Source organism: Macrotis lagotis, chromosome 3 (assembly GCF_037893015.1).
Source record: "Macrotis lagotis isolate mMagLag1 chromosome 3, bilby.v1.9.chrom.fasta, whole genome shotgun sequence".
NCBI classification, from domain to species: domain Eukaryota; kingdom Metazoa; phylum Chordata; class Mammalia; order Peramelemorphia; family Peramelidae; genus Macrotis; species Macrotis lagotis.
This window is the reverse complement of record NC_133660.1, coordinates 289,226,853-289,244,885: the sequence shown is the minus strand read 5'-3', so window position 1 is coordinate 289,244,885 and position 18,033 is coordinate 289,226,853. Positions and strand designations below refer to the sequence as shown.

At 33.5% G+C, this 18,033-nt stretch overlaps 1 protein-coding gene across 1 annotated transcript; it reads left to right on the top strand.

Moving 5' to 3' along the window:
• The first annotated feature begins 16,123 nt into the window (after positions 1–16,123).
• Positions 16,124–17,059, top strand: LOC141519439 (olfactory receptor 14I1-like). The gene has a single exon (XM_074231679.1). The coding sequence runs from the start codon at positions 16,124–16,126 to the stop codon at positions 17,057–17,059; it is 936 nt and encodes a 311-aa protein (XP_074087780.1).
• Positions 17,060–18,033: the final 974 nt, after the last annotated feature.

The window sequence follows — 18,033 nt, the reverse complement described above, 5'->3', positions numbered from 1 at the left end:
TAGAATGCTAACCAGTTACTTCCCTGAAAACTCATAATCTGAGGTACTGAAATATGTGGTAAGTCTAAAAAAGGCTAGACTTCAGAAAAGAAACCAGCATAGGAGAAGTCAAACTAAAATACGAGGAACATTTTGGAAGGGATGGCATTTCTAATTTTTTCAATTTCAATCATATATACAGTGATTATATTCATGCAGACATACAAACATATATGTATTTCATTCGAATAGGTATATACATATAGATAGAAATAAATAGATAGATAGATACAGAGATCACTTGAATATGGAAAAGAATTTTTTAGCATCTCTATAGCGCTGTATGCAGTTTTTAGTCCTGAAATCAAGAAGACTCAGTTTCACAAATTTAAATCTGGTCTCATGTTCCTTTTAATTGTGTGATTCTGAGCAATTCACTTAATCTTGTATGCCTCAATTTCTTACTTGCCAAATGAGCTGGAGAAAGAAATGGCAAATGACTTCTGTATGTTTGACAAGAAAATTCAAATGTAGTCATGCATAGATAAATACAACCAAAAATAGCAACATCATTGTAATTACTCTTACTGGTTTCAAAACTTATTTCATTTCTACTTTTTTAATGTGGAAAATTGCATTTAGAGTCAACATCATTGGTTGCAAATTCTGATTTTATTACTTGTGGTCTTTGTTACTATACACATAACACTGAACCAATTTGAACTTTGCTTTGCCTTTCTGTGAAAAAATATTAACATTATAATAAAGTTATTTTAAAAAATTTTTGAATGTTTTAGACTATTTTTTTCTGAATATAACCCTTTGAAATATAGTGTTACTCTTTTCCTCATCCTCTTCTTTCTCTCATTCTCTCTCTCAGTATCTACAGAAGACATCATCTAATGATATATATGGAGAAATATATAAACTTAAATCAATGTACAAGTGTGTATACAAATAGATGTATTTAGATATGTGAGTAAAATGTGTATGTATAAATATATTTATATATGCACAAACATATACATGAATATGCTCATAGTGGTTGCTGTATGTGTGTGTAAGTTTTTACGTATGTTTGTGTGTGTGCACAGATACACGAAATAGTTTCCATCCTTGGTTGTGATAGTACTCTATATTAACTTTTTTTGTATCATTCACTTTGCTGATGTTTGTATTATTTTTTAGGTTTTTGCAAGGCAATGGGGTTAAGTGACTTGCCCAAGGCCACACAGCTAGGAAATTACTAAGTGTCTGAGGCTGGATTTGAACTCAGGCCCCCCTGACTCCAGGGCCAGTGCTCTATCCATTGCACCACCTAGCCTCCCCTGCTGATGTTCATAATATACAACTTCCTCTAGTCACTCTGTATAGCTAAGTATTTGATACTCTGTTCTAGCATTTTAGACTTATCATTTCTACTGTGAACTCTTACTTCAGCTGGTTTGTTCTATGAAACCAAGTCTGATTTTCCTTCTTTTTATGATTGATGGAACAAAGTAGTTTTCAAGTTTTATTTGAAAAAAAAAATCAATCTTTTCCAGACCCTTTTCTGTTATTCATGGTATTAATTGATGCTATTAAAGGTCCAGAATACCAGCAGGGATGAACAACTTCTCCATCATCACAGAGTTCCTCCTCACGGAGTTCTCCAGCATGCGGGAGCTGCAGGTCTTCCATGCTGTGCTGTTCCTGATGATTTACCTAGCAACCTTGATGGGAAACCTTCTGACTGTTGCTGCAATTATCACTGACCCACACCTTCACTATCACATGTATTTTTTTCTAAGCAACTTATCTCTCCTGGATATCTGTGCCATCTCAGTCACACTTCCAAAATTTATCGTGAATTCTTTATCTGGTATTCATTCCCTGTCCCTCCTTGGTTGTGCTGCTCAGATCTTCTTCTTTGACTTCTTTGCCTCAGCCGAGTTTGCTTTGCTTGTGGCCATGTCCTATGATCGCTTCGTGGCCATCTGCCACCTTCTACATTATGGCATCATCATGAGTCCAGTATGTTGTCTCTGGGCAGCAGCTGGCTCATGGCTCAGTGGGTTTGTGTATTCAGCTGTCCACGCATACAATATGTTTCGCCTGCCCTTCTATGGTTCTAATTTGATCCACCAGTTTTTCTCCTCCCTCCCTCCTCAGTCCCTCCAGGTTTGAGAGAGGTTTTCAGTGACACCAGAAAAAGCAACCAGCTTCTCCTACTGGCCAATCCTTGGAATTACTAAACCAAGTGAACAAAATCTCTAGGATCTTCAAAAGCAAACCTCTGTGAGCCAGTCCCTCCTGAAACACATGATCCTAGAAAAATGAAGAAAAACCATCAAGAAGTGGGACCCATCGAAAAATACTAGGAAAAACCACATTCTAATCAAGAGAGACTTAACACTTCTTGGGAGAAAATGAATTGGTCTCCAGCACAGAAATACTTCATGGAAGAAATCAGGAAAGAGTTTAAAAATCAATTGGAAAAGTTGGGAAAAGAAACTCAAGAGAAAATAAACACATTCCAAGAGAAAATGGACATCTCACAACAAGAAAACAAAACAAAAATAGAATTGGACAAATACAAAATGAGAATAATTCTCTCAGATCCTCAATTGGGAAAATGCAAAAAGTAAGTGATTCTCTCAGAATTACACTTGGGGAAATGGAAAACTACTTCAAAAATAGAATTGACTGATTGGAAAAGGAGTTGCAAAAGATAATTGAAGAAATGTCTTCTCTAAAAACAGAATGTATATGTGGACACTAATGGCTTCATGAGACAAAAAAGATTCTGTTAAATAAAACAAAAAGATTGAAAAAATAGAAGAAAATGAAAAATACCTCATCATTAAAACCACTGACCTTAAGAACCATTCGAGAAGGGACACCTGAGAATTACAGGATTTCCTGAAAACATTGAAGAGAAAAAAAAGATTGGATTTAATATTATAGGATTTAGTGATGGAAAACTGCCCTGTTATCATGGAACAGTGCAAAAAATCTTATTGAAAGAATGCATCAGTCCCCTCCAGAAAGAGATCTTAAAACACCAAGAAATGTTGCAGCCAAATTCCAGAACTGTCAGATAAAAGAGAATATCCTGCAAGCAGCCAGAAAGAAACACTTTAAATACCAAGGAGTCACAGTAAGGATTATGCGGGACCTCTGCATCATCATTAGGAGATCGATGGTCCTGGAATGAGATATTTCAAAGAGCAAAAGAGCTTGAAATGCAGTTAAGAATCCATTATCTGGCAAAACTGAACCTTCTCTTTCAGGGGAAAAGATGGACATTTAATGAACTGGGAGACTTCCAACATTTCCTGATGAAAAGACAAGAGCTAAATAGAAAATTTGGACAACAAACAGGAGGCTTAAGAGACACGCATGAAAAGGAAAAAAGGGGGGGAGAAAAAAAAAACTGCCATCCATTAAGATGAAACTGGCTGTATCCTCACTTCAGAGAAAGAGTCTCATAACTCCTGAGAATTGTATTTCTATTAGAGAGAATATATTTTGCCAGAAGTGATGGACACTCATGACTTATCCATGAGCCTGCTATCTTTTAAGATGAAATTGGCCATATCCCTACCTTGGAGAAAGACTCTAATGACTCTCATCAAGTGTAATTCTATTAGAGAAATATTCTTAGCCAGAAGCGATGGACACTCATAACTTTTCTGTGACTCAGATAGAATGATTAAAATATATATATATTTAAAAAGTGGGGCAGTAAGGAGACAGAAGGAGAGAGGAGATAGATTGGTGTAAATCATATTACATTAAGAGGTACAAAAGACCTTTTGCAATAGAGGGGAAGAAAGGAGGTGGTTAGAACCAATTGAATCTTCTTATCATCAGACTTGGCTTAAAGTTAACTTACAGCTAAATTAACTAAGTTAAGAAATGTATCTTACCTTTCAAGTATTAAAAGGGGAAAAGGGGAGGGATGGGATGGGTAGGGGGAGAAAAGGGGAACTAACAGAAAGAAGGGAAGGAGGAGGGGGAAAAGGGTAAAGAAAGGGGAGGGGGTAGATATAGGAGGGCAAACACACAAAAGGTAGTGGGATTCAGAAAAAATCACTGGGTAATATGGATAAAAGGGAAAAAGGGGAAAAGGGAAAAAATACAAACAGAGGGAAGATAGCATAGAGGGCAATAAAGAGTTAGTAATTGTAACTTTGAATGTCAATGGGATGAACTCTCCCTTATAATGTAAGCAAAAAGCAGAGTGGATTAAAAACCAGAATCATGCAATTTTCTGCTAACAAGAAGCTCATTTGAAGCAGAGAGATAGATGTAGAGTAAAACTAAGAGGTTGGAGGAAAATATATTTTGCTTCAGCTGAAGTGAAAAAAATCAGGTGTTGCAATTCTTATTTAAGACACAGAAGCTGCAAAAATAGATGTCTTAAAAGATATAAGGAAGGAAACTATATCCTTCTAAAAGGTACCATAGACAATAAAGTAATTTCAATATTCAATACTATATATATACCCAAAGGTATAGCATCCAGATTCTTAGTGGATAAGTTGAAACAGCTAAAGGAACACATAAAGAAAAACTCTACTAGTTGGAGACCTCAAGCTCCTGCTCTCCGATTTAGATAAATCTAATCATAAAATAAACAAGGGGGAAGTTAAGGAGATAGATTGATAGAAAACCTAGGCATAATAGACTTTGGAGGAAATTGATTGGGGACAGAAAGGAATATACCTTATTTTCTTCAGTACATGGTACTTACAAAAGAATTGCCCATGTGCTAGGGCATAAAAAACTAATAATCAATTGCATTAAGGCAGAAATTGTGAACATATCTTCCTCAGATCATAATGCAATGAAAATCATATGCAATATTGGGCCGGGGAGATATAGACCCAAAATTAATTGTAAAGTAAATAACCTCATTTTAAAGAATGAGTGGATCAAACAGCAAATTACAGAAAGATTTAATTATTTCATCTTACTTCATGACAATAATGAAACAACATACCATAGGAAATAATCAAGGTGGCTGTCAAGGGATATATTAGTTCTTTAAATGCTTGCATGAATAAAGGAGAGAGAGATGAAATCAGTGAACCAAACATGCAACTAAAAAAATTAGAGAAAGAACAAATTTAAAGCCTCCAATTAACTACCAAATTACAAATTCTAAAAATTAAAGGAAAAATTAATGAAATTTAAAGCAGGAAAACTATTGAACTAATAAACAAAAGCAAGTGTTGGCTGTATTAAAAACCAATAAAATTCATAAACCTCTTGTCAATGTGATTGAAAAAGAGACAGTTGAAAACCATACAGCTAGTATCATAAATGAAAAAAGTGAATTTACTACCAATGAGGAGGAAATTAAAGTAATAATTCAGAATTATTTTGGCCAACTCTATGCCAATAAATTTGATAATGTAAGTGAAATGGATGAATATTTACAAAAATTTTAAGTATTCCAGGTTAATTGATGACTAAATTAAATACCTAAATAATGCTATCTCAGAAAAAGTAATTCAACCAGCCATTATTGAACTCTCTAAGAAAAAATCTACAGGTGCAGAGGGATTCACATCGGAAATCTATCAAACACTTAAGGAACAATTGATTCCAATTATATGTAAAGTCTTTGGAAAAATAGGTAAAGACGGAACTCTGCCTAACTTTTTTCTATGACACCTCTATGGTACTGATACCTAAACCAGGAAGAGTTAAATCAGAGAAAGAAAACTATAGACCTATTTCCCTGATGAATATAGATGCAAAAAATTTAAATCCAATCTTAGAAAAATGATTGCAACAAGTTATCACTAGGATAATACGTTATGACCAAGTAGGATTTATCTCAGGAATACAGGGTTGGTTCAATATTAGGAAAATTGTAAGTATTATTAATTATATCAAAAACAAAACCAATCAAAAATCATATGATTATATCAATACATTTTGAAAAGACCATTGATAAAATAGCACCCATTCCCATTAAAACACTAGGGAGTATATGAATAAATGGATTGTTCCTTAGAATAATGAGCAGTATCTATCTGAAACTATCAGCAAGCATTATATACAATGATAGGCTTGATGCATTCCCAATAAGATCAGGGTGAAAGGAGGATGCTTATTATCACCACTAGTCTTCAATAACATATTTGAAATGTTAGTTTCATCAATAAAAGAAAAAAAGAGATTGAAGGAATTAGTATTGGAAAGAAAGAGAAAAAAGTCTCACTCTCTGCAGATGACATGATGCTATACCAAGAGAATCCCAAAAATCATCTAAAAGGTACTAGAAATAATTAGCAACTTTAAAAAAGTTGCAGCATATAAAATAAATTCTCAAAAATTCTCAACCTTTCAATATATGTCTAGCAAGATGCAATAGAAAGAGTTAGAGGGGGCAACTAGGTGGCGCGGTGGATAGAGTACTGGCCCTGGAGTCAGGAGTACCTGAGTTCAAATCCGGCCTCAGACACTTAATAATGACCTAGCTGTGTGGCCTTGGGCAAGCCACTTAACCCCATTGCCTTGCAAAAATGTAAAAAAAAAGTTAGAAAGAGAAATACCATTCAAAGTACCTTCAGACAATATAAAATACCTGGTAGTTTACCTGCCAAGGTGAACTCAGAAACTTTTTGAAAACAATTACTAAACACTTCTCACACAAATAAAATCAGATTTAAATAACTGAGGAAATATCAACTGCTCATGGAAAGGCTGAGCTAAAATAATCAAAATGACAATTCTACCAAAATTAAACTACTTGTTTAGTGCCCTACCAATCAAAATTCCCAAAAAATTACTTTAATGCTTTATAAAAAATTATAAGTAAATTAATATGGAGAAATAAAAAAGTTGAAAATTTCTAGGGATTTAATGAAAATAAGTTTAATAGATGGTGGCTGAGCCCTACTAGATCTTAAATTATTTTATAAAGCAACAGTCATTAAAACTGTCTGGTATTAGCTAAGAAATGGAGTGGTGGATCAGTGGAATAGACTAGGTACAATAGTAGGCAAGAATTCTTATTATATACTATTTGATAAAACCAAGGATTCCTGCTATTGGGAGAAAAACTCTTTTATAAAAAAACTGTTGCAATAATTGGAAGCTATTATGGCAGAAACTTGGATTAAATCAACCCCTCGCACCATATACCAAGATAATTCCAAATGGATACCAGATTTAGGTATAAAAATATTATAAGCAAACTAGGAAATCAAAGAATAGATTACCTGTCAGAACTATGGAAAGTGAAGCAGTTTGTGACCAAGGCAGAGATGGAGAACAGCATTAAATTCAAACTAGACAATTTTCATTACGTTATATTAAAAAGCTTTTGTACAGACAAAACCACTGGAACCAAGATCAAAAGAAATGTAGTAACTTGGGAAACAATTTGTACAACTAGTATTTCTGACAAAGGACTCATTTCCAAAATAGACAGAGAATTGAGTCAAGCTTTTAAAACAACGATCCATTTTCCAATTGACAAATGGTCTAAGGATATGTAAAAGCAATTTATAGATAAGGAAATCAAAGAGAACTATAGTCATATGAAAAATTGCTCTAAATCACTACTTATTAGAGAATTGCAAATTAAAGCATCTCTGAGGTACCACCTCACACCTCTCAGACTTACCATAATGACAAGAATCCAATGATCAATGTTGGAAGGGATGTGGGAAATCTGGGACACTAATACATTGTTTGTGGAGCTGTGAACTCATCCAACCTTTCTGGAGAGCAATTTGGAATTAAGCCCAAATGACAATAAAAATGTGCATACCCTGTGATCCAGTAATACCTTTACTGGGTCCATACCCTAAAGAGGTTATGTAAAAGGGTAAAAACATCACTTGTACAAAAAATATTCATAGCAGCCCTCTTTGTTGTGTCAAAGATTTGGAAATTAAGTGACTGTCCTTCAATTAAGGAATAGCTTAACAAACTGTGGTTTATGTATGTGATGGAAAACAGTTGTGCTATTAGAAACCAGGAGGGATCAAATTCAGGGAAGCCTGGAAGGATTTGCATGAAGTGATGATAAGTAAGTTGTGTAGAACCATAAAAGCACTGTACTCCCTAACAGCAACATGGGGTGATGATCAACCTTAATGGACTTGCTCATTCAATCAGTGCAACAATCAGGAAAAATTTTGGTGTATCTGAGAGGGAGAATACCATCTGTATTCAGAGAAAAAATTGTGGAGCTTGAACAAAGAACAAAGATTATTAACTTTAATTAAAAAAAACATTATCTCCTTATATAATTTTCCTCTCTCTTGTATTTTGTTTTTCTTCGTTAAGGATATGATTTCTCTCTCATCACATTCAAATTAGATTGATGTATACCATGGAAGCAATGTAAAGACTAACAGAATGTCTTTTGTGGGGGGGGTGAGGGTAGGGAAGCAAGAATGGGGGAAAATTGTAAAATTCTAAATAAATAAATAAAATCTTTTGAAAAAATAAAGAAACAGTGCCTTGAAAAAAGATGGTGATTTTGGATACCGTTAAATCCCTCAGAGCTTTGGAAATGTCCTGAAATGTTCAAGTTGCCATGATATTACTGTAGGCTTGCATTCGCAGAGAAACTTTGCTCTTGTTCCTCTTGTCAAGGATATTGCCGTCCCTTTACTTACCCCATTCAACCTCAAGGGCCTTATGGTTGTTGTTGTTGTTGTTGTGCTCTCTTTGACCCAATTACGTGTTGTCTTTGCAAAAATAATGGAGTGATTCTGTCAATTCTTGGGGGCAAGATTTAAACTAAAGAATTTCAGCTCTATAGTTCCTAAACCACCTACTTACTCTAACACCTGACTCCTTGAAAAAACAGGATGAGATGATACATTTGGAAATAAAAATAATTTAAAATTCTTTTGAATTAATCAATATTCAAAAGGAACATGATTGTTTAATTTATTCATTCAATATTCATCTTACGTTGATCTTAATATCCAGTCACTTTCAGAGTTGTCATGTGAAAAAAATCTAAATCATTATTAATAAGAGAAATGCAATTTTGAATTAATCTGAGGTCCAATTCCATTTGTTATTTATCACATTAACAAGCTTGACAGGACAGTAAAATAGCAAATGCTAGAAAGATTGTGGTAAAATAGAGACACTAATACACTGTTAATTGAATTCTGAATTTTTCCAACAATTCTGGAAAGTAATTTTGCACTATCATTCTAAACTTGTATTTTCTCAAAGAAAATGCAAAAAGAATAAAGTTAGGTGTATACCTATCTCTATCTCTATCTCTATCTCTATCTCTATCTCTATCTCTATCTCTATCTCTATCTCTATCTCTATCTCTATCTCTATCTCTATCTATCTCTATCTCTATCTCTATCTCTATCTCTATCTATCTCCATCTCCATCTCCATCTCCATCTCCATCTCTATCTCTATCTCTATCTCTATCTCTATCTCTATCTCTGTATCTGTATCTGTATCTGTATCTGTATCTGTATCTGTATCTGTATCTATATCTATCTCTATCTATCGATCTCTATCTCCATCTCCATCTATCTCTATCTCTATCTCTATCTCTATCTCTATCTCTATCTCTATCTCTAACTCTATCTCTATCTCTATCTATAATCTCTATCACTATCTCTATCTCTAATCTCTATCTCTATCTCTATATCATCTATATCTACATCATCTATATCTATATCATCTATACCTATACCTATACCTATATCTATATCTATGTCCATATCCATCATCTACATCTATATCTATATCATCTATATCTATATCTATATCTATATCTATATCTATATCTATATCTATATCTATATCTATATCTATACCTATACCTATACCTATACCTATACCTATACCTATACCTATACCTATACCTATACCTATACCTATACCTATATCATCTATATCTATATCCATATCCATATCCATATCCATATCCATATCCATATCTATATCTATATCTATATCTAAATCTATATCTATATCTATCATCTATATCTATATACATACACATAGCCATATATACATATATATTTATAGAGCTAATTTTGGCAGCTCTTCTTCTGATGGCAAAATATTAAAATTTAAGGCAATACCAATCAATAGGGAAATCACTGAAAATTTCTTTTATAAAATCAAGGGAAAGGCATACCGGTTCATGTAGAATATCATGAGCAGAAGTAGAAAATGGGATTTAAATATTTTTATCAGTAAAAATACTGAGTTCCAAATTCTCTCCCTCATCTGCCCTTCCAGTTCACTACAAGCAATATGATATCAAGTACACATGAGAAATTATGTAAGATATATATCCTTTTTAAGTATTTTATAAAAATTAAGTTATATATGAAAGTAAGAATGTTCTGTTTCAATTTGGACTCAGAGTTCAAAAGTTCTTTCTCTGGTGGGAAATACTATCATTCATCATGAGTTACTTTGGCACTGTCTCAGATTGCTATATTGACCAGATTATTTTTTCAAAATTGAACATCACTGCAATATTGCTTTTACCATTTACAATTCATGGTTCTTTTCTTTTTAACTTTTTCTCAGCTCGTCTAAGTCTTCTCATGTTGTTATTCTTTCTGAAAACATTCCCGCACCATTTCTCATAGTAAAATAGTTCTCCATCACATTCATATACCATAGCTTGCTCAGTCATTTCTCAATTGATGAATATCCTGCTATTTTTCAGTTCTCTGCCATCACAAAAAGAGCCTTTAGAGGTAATTCCATAGAAATTTTTCTATATTTTTGTGTGTGTATATGTATGTATGTCTACATAGAGAGGTGTGTGGGTGTATATATAAAAATAATTGTCTTCTTTGATCTTTTTGGATTATAGACAAAACAAGTAATGTTAAATAATACATTTTAAAAATGAGTTAGGAATTCTGAATAATGGAAATACATATTTACAAAACAAAATAATGAAATAACATCGTTTTTTGAGATAGAATCAACTATACTACTCACAACTTAATATTATTTTCGAACACTCTCATTGGACCCTCTGACTGGAGGGCAGAGCCATGATCTCTAATAGCTCCATTTAATGGGGGAGTCTAACATAGTATTTCCTTCATTTAATAATGGCAACACTGCCATAATTCTTCTCCCTCAGTCCCTTTTGCTGCATGCCGTCTCCCCTTCATCTTCCTACCTCCATCTCTTTTTTACTTTCCACAGAGTCTGACAATGAACATGTATTCAATAAATGTTTATTGAATTGACTAAGACCCTCATGGATTGAGAGACTCCCAATAGCCTATACATTTTTAGATATTTTAATGAGACTAAAGGGAGAAAGATTTTCATTGTGTTGTTTATTTCATAAACTCTACCCTATCTATGTATTCTCTAGGGATGGGTCAGAGAATCCACAGGTATCAAAGGGATGATGATAATCATTTTGTGAACTCTGGTAATTTCACAGCACCTTTTCCAAATGATGACATATTTCATCAGGCTCTACAACATAAGAATCACCAAAAAATTCTCAATAATGCCTGTGTAGGTTCAGAAAGTTAGATTTCAATACTTTGCATATGGCAGTGAGAATGGAAATAATTGGTGGAAAAGGAAATAATCTCCAGATTGTAGAACTGTAAGTAACTAGAGAATCTAATGACAATAACAATATATACTGAAATGTGTGCACATAAGAATTATCAACTCAAGCATCTTCATTATGATGATGATTATTTTTCTTTGTAACTGATGAGTTTGCTCCATTGCTTAATGTGTGAATGCAAAAATCACAGGAATGATCTCAGCATAAGTGATTTCTTTTTATGTCAAAGACTTTGTCATCACACACTACATAGCCTGGTGGGTAGGAACAAAGTAAGACTTTAGATCAAATTCTGCTTTTAACTCTTATGAACTGAGTAATTCTTTTGTTTTTCCCCTGAGATTATCTTCAATTAAATATATATATATATATATATATATGCATATATATATACACATATGTACATATATGCATTGCTTACATACAGTTATATACATATAAAGTTGCATATATATATATATATATATATATTATACAAAATGTGTGCCTATTTTTTTGTTTGTTTCTCTTCCTTATTTACTATGAGCTTTTTGAGGTCAGGGGATATCGTGTGCCTTTTTAGTATCTCTTTGTGCTTACCACAATATCAGGGACATAGAAGACACTTTATAAGTGATTTAATGTGATTTGATTATGAGTAAGTCTCAGCATTGCAATTCCCCCTTTCACATGCCTGTATTATATAACAATATGATCTTAACTGACAGAATCATTTTGTGGCTCCTCAGAGATGATCCATGTAAAATACTCTGCGAATCTCAGGAGTGTAATATAAATATCAAATTTATGTGTCTTATGTATAAAAATAATCATCAGTTCTGCCTTCAATTCATTTCAGTTTTGTTCTTCTCATAAAGAGGGGAAATGGGTCAGTTTCTTGTTGCATTTCGTCTCTAGATTAATCTTTATTCTGGAGAGCAACAAGATACATGGAGGACAAAGGTTCTGTGAGACAGGACTTACTTCACCTCTCTGTTTCATCCATTCCCTCATCTTTAATTTTGTTGCCACAAAGTGATGGATTGGACTTTTGAACAAATTCAATGGAGGGAGTGCTGACTTTAGAAGTAGAAGGCATTTATTTGACCCTGACTTTATTTTTTCCAAATCAGGTCACCTGGAGTAAATCACTGCCTTTCTGACTCTGTCTCTCTCTGTCTCTCTCTGTCTCTCTCTGTCTGTCTCTCTGTCTCTCTGTCTCTCTCTGTCTCTGTCTCTGTCTCTGTCTCTCTCTCTGTCTCTCTGTCTCTCTGTCTCTCTGTCTCTCTCTCTCTCTCTCTCTCTCTCTCTCTCTCTCTCTCTCTCTCTCTCTCTCTTTCACACACACACACATAAATAAAGGACCTAGATAATTGAGATTCATCAAGTTTTGAGTCTCTCCTCCTAGGATCATACTTGAATGATACATGAATACAGGGATGATTTACTTATGCAAGACCTTCAGCAACTGTCTGTTGCTTTCAGAAAGTTGTGTGATCTTCAGTAATTCTTTTAGGTGGCGGTCACTTTTAAACGGCTTAAAGTAGACACCAGATCTCCAAGCTTTTTTCAGACTAACATTTAAATTCAGAAAACAGAGCAAATATTACTCTTAATGAGAAATTCTAAAACTATGTCCAACAGTTAATATGTCTTAAAACTCATGAAATTTGAGTTTTGTCCTGTTGAAATCTGAGAATTCTAGATCTTTGACTTCTTTTTTTCACTTTTAGTTATATTGAGGGTAAGAGAAGCAAGGAGAACAAGAATTATAATTGCATGTTTATGTGTATGTGTGTGTGTGCAAATATGAATCTTATATATCTATATTTCTTCTACAGGTTAATATATATGTATATAGAAATACATACATATATATCTATATATATAGATATATAGATATAGATATATAAATCCACACAGACATATATAGATTGCTAGATAGATAGACTGATAGATAGATGTGTGTGTGTGTGTGTGTGTGTGTGTGTGTGTGTGTGTGTGTTTGTGTGTGTATGTGTCTACGCGTAGGGCAGGGGGGATTATGTTAGGTCAGAGAATTCAGGGGCATTACATTTTTTTAAATGGTTACTTAAAATGGTTTAATTTTGAGATTATATGGTGGGATATTAGGAAGTTTGGAGAAGGAATTTTAATGTTGAATTAGAAGTTCAGGTTTGGTAAGGAGGCTGAAACCCAAAGTGGTATTTGTGGTTAAATGGAAGGGTAATAAAGGGATATTAGTCTATCATTTATTTAACTTTATCTCTGTCTATAAATGTTACCTCTATCTCTCTACATATGTAGACATGTATGCACATATACATAAGTACATAACAGTATTTTAGAAATATAAATATGCTCTATATGTAAACATACTTCTATATAAAGACAAAACATATATTTGTATAACTGGATCATTCCATCAATATCTCTATTGCTTGTAACATGCATATCTGTCTATTCATTTTTCTATCATCTATTTATTATGTTGATGTTTGTACATTATTTTATTTTTTTATCCCACCTCCATATTTCTCTGTCTCTAACTTCTCCATCTCTACATCTATCTTTATTTTTGTTTTGCACATCTGCATTGGTAGATGGAGCTTTCTCTCTAGCAATTGTCTGTAGAATAAAATCACAACACCAGAATTAATTTCTTTTCAGTTTCAATCAGTTCCTCCAAGAGTTTATCTTCACAGTAGTAGATCTGGGGAAATGAATTCCTGTCACACAATAAGAAAATACTACTATGGGTAATGCAGATTATATTATACAATATGCTAATTTTACAGATACTCAGAAGAAGCAAGACGTGATCTAAGGTGGTGATGCTAAAGGTGAATGCCTGTGCTGATGCAAAATTAACTCTAAAAATTAGATCTCTTGAAGTACTGGATCCATTGTCTGATGATTGAATTAGATGGAAGATATGTGGTAGCCTCAGCCCAGGTCTTGTTTCAGTAGTGGAAAGATACCCTCAAGGAACAAAGAAAACTCTATTTACCTTATTTACAGCAAAGAGTCTCAATGAGTGAGGATAAAAAAGGAATTTATTTAAATGGAGCAATTTCAACTTCTGCTTGCCCTTTAAATTTCAATTTATTTTCAGAAAACAAGATCATTTATGTCAACAGTGTTATCAATTATGAGGAAATACATCTAAGAATAAAACACTGACCAATTACTTACCTGTAAATTCATAATCAGATGTATTGTAATACTCCATAAGTATAAAAAAAGGTTAGATTGTAGAGATGAAATTAGAAAAGGAAAATAAAATAAGAGGAGCATTTTGGAAGAGCTGGCATTTCCAATCTTTCAAGCTTTTTAAAGTTGCAACCTAATACACAAATATTAATATGTGCATATATATCATAGAGACATGCAAACATATATACAAACACAGAGACATACATACAAACATACACACACTTGAATATGTCTATTATTAAAAATTTAGAGATATAAATGTAGATATGTAGAACATTTGAATAGGAAAAAGTCTAATTTAGCATCTAGACAGCATTGTGTATAGAGTGTTAGACCTAAAATCAAGAAGATTCCGTTTCAAGAATTTAAACCTGGTCTCACATTTTTTTTAATTGTGTGATCCTGGGCAAGTCACTTAACCCTCTTTGCCTCAGTTACTTACTTGAGATATGAGTTGGAGAAAGAAATGGCAAACGACTTCAAGACTATTTGTTAAGAAAACTCAAATGGAGTCCTGCATAGTTAGATACAACTGTAAAATAATATCACTAAATACTGTTACTTGTTTCAAAGTTTCTTTCATTTCTATTTTTTAATGAGTAAAAATGAGCATTTAGAGTCAAGTGAATTGATTTCAAATTCTCAGTTTACTACTAATTGTCTTTTTTTTTTACTATAAACAAAACATTGAATCAGATTGGACTTTGCTTTACCTTACTGTGAAGCAATATTATCATTAAAACGTGGATATTTTATATAACTTTTGAATGCTTTCAGACCATTTTCCTAAACATACTCCTTTGAAATATAGTGTTATTCTTTCTTTCATCCACTTCTTTCTCTCATTCCCTTTTTCAAGTTCTATGGATAAACATTGATCTAAGGATACATATATATGTACATATGTATAGATGTGAAATTAAATCAATGTACATGTGTGTAAACAAATAGATGTATTCATATGTATTTGTAAATTGTGACGATACATTATATGTAAATGTATCTATTCATACATGTTCATGTTTAAGTGTGGGAGTATGTGTGTTTATCCATGTGCACAGATGCATGAAATAATTTCCATCCTTAGTGTTGATAATCCACTATAAAAACGTTTTAGTTACACCTTTCATTGTATTACACTTCCTCTCATCATTCTTCCAGCTAAGTGTTTAAATGTTCTCCTATTTTAGATTCATCATTTCTACTGTCAGCTCTTCCTTCAGCTGGTTTGGGCTATAAGACAGTCTGATCTTTCATGACTTCAGAATGATGGGAGAGAGTAGTTTTCAAGTTTTATTTGAAAAACAATTTTATTTTCATTCTTTTCAATACTTTTTCTGTTATTCACAATATTATTTGATGTTAGTTAAGTTTCAGAATACAAGCAGGGATGAACAACTTCTCCATCATCACAGAATTCCTCCTCATGGAATTCTCTAGTGTGCGGGAGCTGCAAGTCTTCCATGCTGTGCTGTTCCTGATGATTTACCTAGCAACCTTGATGGGGAATCTTCTGACTGTTGCTGCAATTATTACTGACCCACAACTTCACTCTCCTATGTATTTTTTTCTGAGCAACTTATCTTTTCTGGATATCTGCACCATCTCTGTCACAGTTCCAAAATTCATTGTGAATTCTTTGTCTGGAATTCAGTCCTTGTCCCTCCTTGGCTGTGCTGCTCAGATTTTCTTTTATCTCGTCTTTGGAACAACAGATTTTGCTTTGCTTGTGGCCATGTCCTATGACCGCTATGTAGCCATCTGCCACCCCCTTCACTATGGCATCATCATGACTCCAGTACGCTGTGTCTGTGCAGCAGCTGGCTCATGGCTCAGTGGACTTGTATATTCAGCTGTCCACACAGGCAACATGTTTCGGCTGCCCTTTTATGGTTCTAATGTGATCCATCAGTTTTTTTGTGATATCCCTCATGTATTAAAGGTCTCAACCTCTGATGTGCTTCATACTGAGTTTCTATTAATTGTAGCAAGTTTATGTGTAGTGATGTGCTGCTTTGCCTTTTTAAGTGCTTCATATGCCCGCATCTTCTCCAATATACTCAAGATTCCTTCTGAGGAAGGACGCTACAAGGCCATTTCAACCTGCTCCCCTCAGCTGATCATCCTTATGTTGTTTCTCATTTCTATAATGATTGCTGGTCTCAGTGACACATCAGACACCTCACCTATCCAGAATCTTTTAATTGCAATGAGTTATACAGTACTGCCCCCATTGATGAACCCTATCATCTACAGCCTGCGGAATCAGAAGGTCACAGCTGCTATGGGTAAGATGATCAGGAGGATTCTTCCCTCACCTCCTTGACAACATAAAAAATTGAATATTAAATATTTGAACTGTCAAATATTCAATATGATCCATGAGGTAGCTTAAATCAGGAATGAAGTGAATCAAAAGTATTTACCATCCTGGAAAATAGTTTTTCAGATAAAATGGTACATGGAATGGAATGAATTAGTCATTTATTTTAGCATAATATTGACCCATCAGACCAGAACTTATAGTCTACAATGCAAATATCATGATACTGAGCCATTCATTGTCTTTGGACAACAATGCCATCAGTATAATAAAAAGAACACTAATTGATCCTTTACATAAATGTAGATAAGCTTAATCAAAGGGAGTCATCAGTATGCTTATCATGAATCTTGCATTCTCACCTTGAAATTTTTGCTTCCACTTATTTTTATAATATTGGTTTTCTCCTCTGTATGATGAAGATGTACTCACCTGTCCAAATATATTTTAAAATTTAAATATCAGCACATATATTAGACTTATATACAATATGTGTGTGTGTGTGTGTGTGTGTGTGTGTGTGTGTGTGTGTGTGTGTGTGTTCTAGTTTCCTGAATGGGGAAAAAACTCTTTGTTTCTAAGTTTGCTCATTTATAAAATGAATGTTTTGTATTGATAACCACTATAGTGGCTTCATCTCAAATTGATTATTTGATTTTGCACGAAATCTTTCCTTATTCCTCAAGTTAGAATTAGTCTTATTACACTTAATCTTTATATCATTTGTCTTTTTTCTTAGGTGCTTCTTAAACTTTATTTTCTAGGAAATCTGGAAATTTAAATAAATGCCTTATATCTCCTGATGGATACTCTCTGTCTTTTTCAATAGCATTGAGCTAGGTCAATTGTCAAAAATAATGACTCTCTTACAATGATCATGTGGTGTTAAGTGGCAAAATTTGACAATGCAATTATTCATAATATGGTTATTGATTCTAGTCCAAGAGGAATCTTATAAAAATGCAACTATTCAGGAG